The sequence below is a fragment of the Physella acuta genome, unplaced genomic scaffold (assembly GCF_028476545.2).
Source record: "Physella acuta isolate Inbredline_101_S28 unplaced genomic scaffold, ASM2847654v3 ptg000421l, whole genome shotgun sequence".
Taxonomy (NCBI): domain Eukaryota; kingdom Metazoa; phylum Mollusca; class Gastropoda; family Physidae; genus Physella; species Physella acuta.
Window position 1 is genome coordinate 832,064 of NW_026731940.1, and position 10,740 is coordinate 842,803.

The following is a 10,740-nucleotide window of genomic DNA, read 5'->3' on the forward strand; positions in this document are numbered from 1 at the left end:
GGGGGAGTGAGCGATGAAATAGAGTTTTAAATTGATACGTTCACACTTATGCTAGACATAGAAAGAGGGAGAGTGAGGAAGATACCGGAGTAAAATTGATAGGGCCCTAAACTATTTGAGATATAGGCCCCACCATAAGGCCCGAGTATTAAATCAAAGCTGTTCTATGGTCTACATAGGTCGGCAACCTTTTGAGACGGAAGAGCCAAAAGTCACAATCTACAAAATGTCACAGTTTTTAAAGAGCCACTGACATTTGTATGTGCACTTCGGTAGTGGAAAGCAGGGAACAATTGCCACGGGGCTGGCCACAGCATAGTTGTGGGGCTGGGCCTAATGCAGGCGGTTGTCAGCTCTCCATATACGCTCTACACTCCACCTATTCTCATTTTTTTTATTTTTTTTAAAGTTGCTTTTCTTTTTACAATATAACATTTTTTGAGTTTTGAAAATAAAATAATAAAATTATTAAGGAACTGGAGAGTCGCATATTGACATCAAGGGAGCCGCAGGTTGCCGACCCTTGGTCTACAGAGTTTTCATTGGGACATATACTTGAGCAGTAGATGTAAGCAGTGGCGTAGCGAGGTCGGGTGTCACCCGGTGCGGCACTTAATGGTTGCACCCGCCCCCCCCCCAGAGGCATAGAGGCCCTTCCCAGGGACAAACTTTCAAATTTTCGATTTGCACCCCCCCCCCCCCTCAAACTTTTGATTTGCACCCCCCTCAAGTTTTCGATTTGCACCCCCCCCCCCCTCAAACTTTCGATTTGCACCCCCCCCCCTCGAGTTTTTCTCTATGTATTTTGCTATTTTTTGCCTTGGTGTCACCCCCCTAAATGGTGTCACCCGGTGCGGTCCGCACCATCCGCCCCCCCCCCCCTCGCTACGCCCCTGGATGTAAGCATAGACCTACATAACTATTTCTCTTTAGGGAAAGAAAATTTGGGGGCCCCCACTAAGCTAGGACTATAGTTTTTTTTGTTAATATGTATAGAGTGGGTGGGAGCAGGCGCCGTAGGTTCGGATCCCGCTTGGTTACAACTCCTCTGTTCAGATAGTGATAGCCCCAGTAAAGACTTTACTGGGGCTATCACTATCTGTTTATATTGATATTTGCTAAATAATAGATTCTAAATCCGGCACTGTGCAGATAATATGTTTTGAAAGGTTATTCTTTGAAAGATTATTCTGCACCGTACCATGAATGAGTAAATGCTAAAATGGACCTAGATCTAGACTCTCTATGACTCTATGAGTATGTCAGTGTCACACAAATAATTTGTCATCTACTAAAATCGTGCCAGATCATTTCTCAACTTTTAATGCCACTCCACCATCTCCTTTCGGTAATTATTATGCTTTGAACTAGACTTGCAATAAGTTGTTAATACAACAAGACACAGCATTGTTTTTACGGTAAAAATGTGTAATATTTGGCATAGCATACAAAATATCTGCCAACGAATTTTTAAAAAATATTTTCAGTCAGCCTTAGCTACAAAACAAAGATTCCGAGCCATTTTAAATTGTCTCCCTTAGTATCACTCTCAAAGTGAAAAAAATAGTTTTATAGTCAGTGTTTTGCATCATTTTGTAGTTACACATTTATATTAGGAAAGTTGACTAGGCCAAAGCTGCATCGGTTCTTTATTACTTTTATTTATTAATGTGCGCGGTGTAGATTATTTCCAAGCAGTGAAAAGAAGAAAAATCTAGATCTATGTATGCCATAGTTATTTGCCTTATGTTGGGAATCGTTGCAGCTATTGCCATTTCAACGATTCTTTCATCGCTGGATGCTTCTTCAGACGAAAATGCAGTGAACAGTCCGACTAAAGCGCAGATTCGAAGGAGCCCGATAAGTGGTGAAATGAGGAACATGTTTTGGATAGTACAGGTAGATCTAGGTCTAATTGTACCGTAATGCAATAATAATATCATGCCAATATAGATGTTTTCTAGAATCTACTATGTATGTTGTATGTAATATTGATCTAGATCTAGATTCGAAATCTAAATACTAAATACTAGGCCTAAATAATAAATAAATTCTAAATGCAGGTCCATGTCATAGTCATGATGTGACAGTAGTAGTGACTAGATCTAGATCTAGTAACTACAACTCAACTGTATACAATAAAATATAAAAATTAGCCTACCCTAGATCTAGGGCCTACTAATTAGTAACTAATTAATTACATACCACTTTGATATGTATAACCCTACATTGAAGTACATTCTTTTTAAATTTTAATGTCTAGGCTTGTTTTATAGGCCTAGGCCTGATCATCTTTATTTTTTAGCTTTCAGATATCCACATCAGCAAGTATAAAGATTCAGCACGTGGTCCTGACCTACAGAAATTTTGTGATGAATATATCCCTGTCATCAATCCAAAACTTGTCCTTATCACTGGTAATGATTATAGTCTTTTAAAGTTATTAATTAGGCCTATATGTTGCTTCACTGATCAGATGAATACATATGTACTATATATTTAGTAGGCCCCATATAAAGAAATTTCCCTTCCAAATCAAACACATTTTTAAAAAATTAAATCAAGATATTTGGTGTAAACGTGAATTAAAAGTGTCAAATTTGCTATTTCAGGTGATCTGACTGATGCTAAAGTACAAGATGGTATTGAGTCCCAACAAATAGAAGATGAATGGATTATGTATGAGAATATTATGAAACGTTGTAGCACACTAAGCCAGGCAAAATGGCTGGATCTACGAGGAAATCATGGTAATCTAATTTATCTTGTCATTATATCTTTATTCTTCATGGCTATTACCTTGAATATTTTCTGCAAATATTGATAGTCAGTCAACGTATTCTTGTTTAGATAATTCCACTGTGTAAAACAGCGACGGTTGGAATTTATTTAAAAAATTGTTATACATAAAAAATTTCAAAATTAAAAGTTTGAACAAATTTCTGATTTTTTATGTGCACATTTTGAAATTTAGGAACAAGGTACAAAAGCTAGAGCATCTTAAGCATTCACTTTAAATAATAAAGTTTTAATCTGTCATGCTTTGCTAATTATTTTATAATTACTTAATTAACCATCACTTTTAGATTCTTTTGATGTTTCACATTTTGACAGCAAGAACAATTATTTCAGGTCAGTATTGTACCTCATTTACTTTCTGGTTTCTATCTCTCTTTTAAGCTGCAAACATTAAATGATTGTTTTTTTGGTTGTCGATGTTATTGGACAGTTTCAGTTTTCTGGTGAGCCATTTTCTCCATGTGTAAGAGTCCACAAAGCAGATATAGTAGAGTTGACTGTTTCTGTGAACATGGAGGCTGTTTCTAGAACAAAGCCCAGCTACAAACTTATCATAACATAACCTCTAGTCCTTCTTGTCTGCATGATGTTGTGCTACTATAGTTATGTGTTTCGGCCTGATATCTATCCAAACCATTTTTGTTTTAAAAAGCACTACCTATAATTCGTTTGAATGTTTAGCACTTTGTATATAAGAGTTAATAATAGTATGTTATTTTTGTAGAGTTTTTCTGTCACCATTACTTTTCTTTTTTCTTACAACTGTTTCTATTGAATTTTTTGCTGTTATCGTCACTCATTGATGTTTTTTTTTTAAAAACCAGATCCCATTCAGTCAGAAAGACAGGCTCCCAGAATCCAACAGAGCTGGATGGTGCTTATGTTCACCAGCTTGAGTTGCCCTACGGGGTGTATTCTTTTATAGGGATTGATGCCTGCAGTAAACCTGGGCTACACAGGCCTTTCAACTTTTTTGGCTACCTTAATGAGGTTAGTTTTGTACTGTTACGTTGTGGCTGGATTGTTTGTGGAAAATTGCTTGCATAGTTAATAATGTAAAAATATCAATTTTTTTTTCTAATAAAAATGTTTTATTTCCCCGGTACTTTCTTGTTTAACTTCTAAGAGATAAAGACCTAGCAAACTGATACTTTATTTTTTGCGGCATAACACCAGTTTGTTTTGTCTTGACAACAGCTATGTTAAATTTTTATTGTAATGAAGATTTGCATATTGGAATAACATATTACTAATTTGCAAAAGCCACAAAAGTGGTATAAACATTACGTGAAAGACAAATTTCTTATCTTGAATTTATGTGCTACAGTTGAGCATCAATCTCTCTGAAAATTTGAAACATCTGTTTGCATTTGAGTTAAACTTAAAAATGGAATTTTTTTCACTCTCTGATGTTAAACAAGAAAGTAAAAAAAAATGATTAATTTGTATTTAATTAAAATGAATTAGCTGGTCAGTTTAAAAATTCTTTATTTATTTTTTCCCTTTTGTCACAACTTGACTTTAGGCTCAGATTCAACACTTGAAAAAATTGTCAGCACTAACAAAACACAGCAACCAAACAATTTGGTTTGGTCACTTCCCAACATCTTTAATCGTTCATGATCCTCCTATATTAAGACAAATTATGGGGTTAGTTTCTACCAAAACTAGCTATTTTTATAGTTTTTTTTTTAATTTTATTTTAGTTTTATAAGTAATATGTTCTAATTATAATTATTATCTGAAGTTTCATAAAAATAATGTCCCCTTATGGACCTAAACGTCCACATGGGAGTTAATCTTTTTCTTTTACCACTATACATGAACGGATTGTGTGGTCAGCACTATGCCCCAGCCGCCTGTACTTGCAGGTATAACCAGAACCCTGGGATTTTCTAGTCCTATAGTTCAAGCACTAAGTTCACAAAACCTAGGGGCATATAGCCTACATACAAGTGGTTTTAAATCCAGGATTTGAACATACAGCTTTAGATCATACATTTACTAAATTCCTTAGATTGTAACACTACCCACTCTTGAAAACTTTTTTCACTCCTATCAACAATGTTTGACCAGCCTCTGCATATCTTTCAGTAATGGAATAGCCTATCTCTGCGGCCATCTGCACACAATGTTTGGCTATGTACCAAACATGTTTGCCAAGCATAAAACAGGACAGCTGGAACTGGAGTTGGGAGACTGGAAAGAAAACAGAATGTAGGTTTTGGTTTATTTTATTTTAGTACCAGGTTTTTTTAAATATCTAGCCAAAAATAATTTGTGTATGTTAAAGTATGTAATCTGTAGGATAAGTAATATTTTTTTCATTATATACTTTTATGTGGATGATTATTGTTTGTTCTGATGAAGCCCTGAGATTTAAAATTTATTTTTTTTTCACTACAAGTTTTGATTGCTTGAACTGTGTTTGTATTAAATTATTTATCAGAGTATTCACACACTTAAAATTAGGAAAACAAAAATCCTCTTTTCACCTAGACAACTTGTGTATGCATTAGTTTATTTAGGGATTTATAATTAATGTTCCACATTTATCTCTGAGAAATTATTGGTTTTGTAAAATCATGGAGAAAGCTAAAGATATTTTACTCGAGAATATTCTCTTAAACCTAGCTCTAAGATTTAGCAAATTTATTTCTTTTATTGATTAACCTCTCATTATGTTACTCAATAACTCACCTGAACAACATTTTTAACATTGACACCCAGCGCTGCTTATTTTTTATTGTCTGTAATTTTATTTGGTAAACCATTCTTTACACACAAAAAAAACTGACATTACAGGTTCCGAGTTCTTGTCATGGATCATGACATCCTAACTTTTACTGACGCCAAGCTAGGAGATTGGCCCCTGGTAGTCATAACAAACCCCAAGGATAAGCAGTTCATCTCTCCAACACTAGAGCCCATTGATTTGATTGCAACATCCTCACATATAAGGTAAATAAAAATAATTTTACCATGATGGGTACCTGACTCACATTAGGGAAACAAAGGTGGCTGGGCATAGTGTAGACCTCACTGTCGCCCTGTTTGCCGGGGTCATTGAAACAGATAAACTCTACTTCAACCATCTGTCCTATGTGTCTTGGGCACGAAATGAGGGAAAATGATGCAAGAGTCTTATATACTAATTTGATAGTCGCTACCATAGTTTCATACTCAGAATATTGTAACTGGGGCTATATTTTTTTACAAAAAATCATACACCCAATTTTTTGTTTCAGCACAAAATTTTTATTATGCTAATTTATATTATGCTTTAATTTTGTTTCTAGAATTGTGGCCTTTAGCAGTGCCCCCATCAAGATGATAACAGTCAAATTAGACAACCGCATAGTAGGAGAAGCTTATCAAGTGTGGCGTGGGTATCCCTTGTATACGCTGAGCTGGACCCCCCAGTTGTTTGTTTACGGTCAGCACACCATCCAAGTTTTTGTTCAAGTAAGTGTTAGAGTTAGCTAGGGTTAGGATTAGTTATGTAATATTGTTGTGGTAAGAATTAGGATTAGTTCAAATGTTGTGGTGAGAGTTAGATTTATGCATGTTGTTTTTGTACAGGCTAGTCCTAGATCTTATTGTTAGGTTTATAGGTGTGCCAGTTGTTTTAATAAGGGTTAGCCCCACTTACTTCATACTATGTACTAAGGGTTATGTTTTGTTGTCCTAGGTTTGCTTAGGCAGGGGTTAGCTATAGTTAGGTCAAATTGATAAGGGTTAAATCTAAAAGTACCACATTGCTGGGTGGGCGGTGTGGGATTGTCCCCCATCCAGAGGCGTAGCAACCCTTCCCGGCGCCCGGGGACAAACTTTTCGATTTGCACCCCCTCCCCCCTCAAGATTTCGATTTGCAACCCCCTCAACCTTTCAATTTATTTTTCCAACCCATTTTGGCGCCCCCTAAGGTTAGCGCCCGGGGACATATGTCATCTACCCCCCCCCCCCGCCCCCCCCCCCTCGCTACGCTACTGCCCCATCCCCATTTGATTGACCCTCATATTGATGCCACTTCTGCCAGGATGAAATGGGCAGAAACAAAACCATCAAACAGCATTTTACTCTGGAGATTGCTGAGAAAAAGTTTGGCATTGTGTCCAGGGCTCTGCTCATGTTAAACATCTACTCACTGGTAGGTTAAACATTTACTGGTAGGTTAAACATCTACTCACTGATAGGTTAAACATCTACTCACTGGTAGGTTAAACATTTACTGGTAGGTTAAACATCTACTCACTGGTAGGTTAAACATCTACTCACTGGTAGGTTAAACATCTACTCACTGGTAGGTTAAACACCTACTGGTAGGTTAAACATTACTCACTGATATGCATTCACACACTGCTTTGTTCAACATCAACTTTCTGTTGTGCATTTACTCACTGTTATGTTAACTATTTCTACTAACATGAACATGCTCAATCAACTACCAATTAAGGATTGTGTTACTTACAAATAGTTAATACACTACCTTTCTCCTTTGACAAAAAATCTTTTGTAAGATTTTTAATTGTAAAGGTTATTTTATTTAAGTTCATTTTAAAAATATATTTCATACAAAGCAACATACTGTATATGTCTTAACTAAGTGAATTCACATTCCCGTATGTAATCAAGAAGACTTTACTGATTTATTTATACTTACTTAGTGGTTTGGCCATTTCTAACATGACCGTATCATAAAACTTAACTCTAGTTTTTAGTAGACCTGGTATATGACAACATATATATTTTTCATTCCAGGGTAAGCTGGTATTTGGCTTACTGGTGTTCTTCTATGTCTTTATTCTCACATCATTCCGCCAGTGTATGTGCATTCGACTTTATTATCTACGTGGTGAGTTGGTGTGACTTATGTGTTGAACCATAGCTGAATACGTAACATTTATATAAACGAGTTGTTGATGGTTTCCCCATTTACCTTTAAATAATGAACTGGTGCAGTAGGTTTTGGAGTGTTGGGAATATATATGTATATTTACTGTCAATGAACAATTCTTTTTTGTTTTAAATTAAATCAGTAAAACTTTGTAATTGAGTAGAATATAAGTACAAAAAATGATACCTTAATGTACTGTGTGACATTTTACGTTAATAAAAATATCAGAAAAAAAAAAACATTTTTTCTAATATGTCATATCGTTATTTATTGTGAATTTAAGCATAGGTTTTTTTCCTATCAAACCAGATGTTATGCTATTGGGCCCAGTTGTTAATTCTTTTCTGATGAAAATCTGGCTAGCTGCACGCACCAATGTGGCATACTACATCCTTGTTGGATCTGTCCTGTACTTGACATTTGGTGAGTTGAATACTTCTTGAACTTGACATTTGGTGAGTTGAATACTTCTTGTACTTGACATTTGGTGAGTTGAATACTTCTTGTACTTGACATTTGGTGAGTTGAATACTTCTTGTACTTGACATTTGGTGAGTTGAATACTTCTTGTACTTGACATTTGGTGAGTTGAATACTTCTTGTACTTGACATTTGGTGAGTAGAATACTTCTTGTACTTGACATTTGGTAAGATGAATACTTCTTCTGTCTGACATAAGTTAATTTTAGCCAACTGATCCATGTTGCTACATGCTGATTATCAGAAGGTTTGATAGAATAAAAGTTTAGGAACATAAAATTGAAGCCTGGAAATAGGGATTGGAATAGTTTTTAAAAAAAAATTTATATTCTCTATAAAAACAGTCTGAATTTAGTGTAGTAGAATATAAATTTTGAAATGTAACAAAAAGCATATGCTGTGGTACAGTTAAAAAAAAAGTTGTCTATTCTTCTGGTTTAGAATTGAGCTGCATGAGTCTAGCCTAGACATTGGTTAATTCTAAACATTTATACACTTATCTTTTGAAAATATCAGGAGATGGTGGGGGGAGCGTATAAATGGTCATAATTTATGACTCTCTGGGTGTTCAATATAATGATAACTGCATAAGCTGCTGATTACTGAATAACAGACAAAAATTTTCACTTAAGGGTTCATCATATGAATAAGTCATCTTTAGAACTTAGACAAGTCTGTTGCACATTCCCTGTATAAAAAATCTGCAAACATATATTTTTTTGTACAGAAAATCTCTAAAATCTATTTGACAGGTCCATGGTTCATCGGCCACCTCTTGACTGACCAGCTGGGCGTGGTCTTTGTTTGGGGTATCTTGATCAACGGCTCATTCATCCCAGGGGGTTTAACCTTCTTTTACGGCATTTTCCAGGTAAGTTAAAACAGTGTATTACTTTATTGTGTGCTCATAGTAAAACAATGTATTACTTATCTTGTGCTCATATATGCCTGACACTACATCAATATCATTTGACAGTTAAATTAGAATTAATTTAAAACATTGTGTATGTGTATGAGGGAATCGGATTCTTAAATATACATTAATAGAATACAAATACATTTTCCATTAGCTGTAATAGTAAAGCATGATATATTTTAAAATAAATAAAGCTTTGGTTATAGTGAAAGTTTTGTAAAGTACTGGTCAAATTATGATACATTATATTAAGTGGTAGGTACAGCATGGTTAATTGATAGAGCTTACGACTGCCTACCTGAAAGTCTCGAGTTCTGATCTCAGGATTGAGTCTGTATTGTGTCCCTTCGTTCTAAATTTTAGTGTTGGAAGGGATCCCCTAAAACACAATTAAGTATACGTGTCAACTGGTTATGCGCCATTAAGGCCATTGACTCTGATTTCAGCCTGCTGTTCTTTTTGGATTTGCTTCCATAGCCTTTGTGAAACCAAGAACAAACTACAAGGCAGCAGTTGTTTGATTTTGGAGTTGTCTCTCCTAGAAGAGTGACTGTCCCCAGATAACGAACCTCATCTGCCCGAGGGTTCAAACTCGAGACTTTTTGGTTTAGCAACCACGAGCTTTACTGATTCGACCACGCGGACCATAATAGTATTACTAATAGTGTCTGTTGGTATGTCCAACATACTGCTTGCTTTTTTATCATGCACATGTTAGATATTTGTTAAAGCTGATTGCTCTCAGAAATATTTTTTGCTGAACATGGTGAACTCCGTTGAACTAAAGAAAACACTGTAGGACACTGTACCCTATTCACCAAAATCTAATTTGTGTCACCAGTTCCTGTCCTTCAACCTCCCCTTGACCTTGATCCTGGGTCACCAGCTGGACCTACAGCGCAAGCACGGCAAGAGACTGACCATCCTGAAGCACATGAGCATCCTGGCGCCGGCCGTTGTCCTGCTGGTCATCACGACCAAGCTGGCGCTGACAGAGTTCCCCTCCGCGTATGGTGTGGAGGCCCTCTTGTACGGGCCCCTGAGGACAGGGAATGTCCTACTGCTGCCTGCTGCTGTCTGGCTGGCCTACAGGACTGACTTGAGGAAAATTCTTGCAGTTAATGAACCGGCTTAACGTTCGCTCTAATTAGGCGTGCTTGAATGTGTCGGTGGGAGATGCTTGTTTATTTAAATAGCTGTGAATGGTTTGTTAGGATTTGTGAATACATATTGAAGATGATTGAATGTGCAAGGGATTATCTGTTCATGAATGACACAAGCTATGGGAGGGTTGGTTTGGCTCAAGTTGACTTGAGAGGATGCATGAGTCCTGGAAGAGTTTTTAAGAGAATGGTTCTATTTATTATGTGATATAGTGTGGTCGGATGGTAGTGTGCATACCCTAAGTCCACCCGCTTTGAATCACGGAAGGGAAAATGAATGCTATTGGGAATAGTACTGACCTCATTATCCCTTTATAAGCTCTACTTCTTAATGAATATATGTAGTATGTTTAGTACGTATGCCCACAATAGGGGCATTTGGAGGGTTCAACCACGCTGGGCAGAGGGGTTTGGTGGTCAAACCCTGTTTTTGTAGACATCATCAATGTAGAATCACTAATTGACATGCTTGAATGCATATTTTG

The 10,740-nt window shown here is 36.4% G+C and overlaps 1 protein-coding gene across 2 annotated transcripts; it reads left to right on the top strand.

Annotated features, from left to right (window-relative positions):
* Positions 1–1,621: 1,621 nt before the first annotated feature.
* On the top strand, positions 1,622–10,278 carry LOC131942716 (transmembrane protein 62-like). Of its 2 annotated transcripts, XM_059302635.1 has the most exons (14): positions 1,622–1,899; positions 2,306–2,417; positions 2,613–2,750; positions 3,087–3,132; positions 3,624–3,789; positions 4,325–4,449; positions 4,894–5,016; positions 5,605–5,760; positions 6,099–6,264; positions 6,839–6,949; positions 7,561–7,654; positions 8,006–8,119; positions 8,929–9,047; positions 9,934–10,278. In XM_059302635.1, exons 1-14 carry the CDS (start codon positions 1,723–1,725, stop codon positions 10,225–10,227), a joined length of 1,941 nt encoding a protein of 646 aa, XP_059158618.1. In that variant the 5' UTR covers positions 1,622–1,722; the 3' UTR covers positions 10,228–10,278. The 2 variants fall into 2 exon arrangements, with proteins under 2 accessions (XP_059158618.1, XP_059158619.1); XM_059302636.1 differs by lacking the exon at positions 1,622–1,899 and having other exon boundaries at positions 2,339–2,417; positions 3,115–3,132.
* Positions 10,279–10,740: the final 462 nt, after the last annotated feature.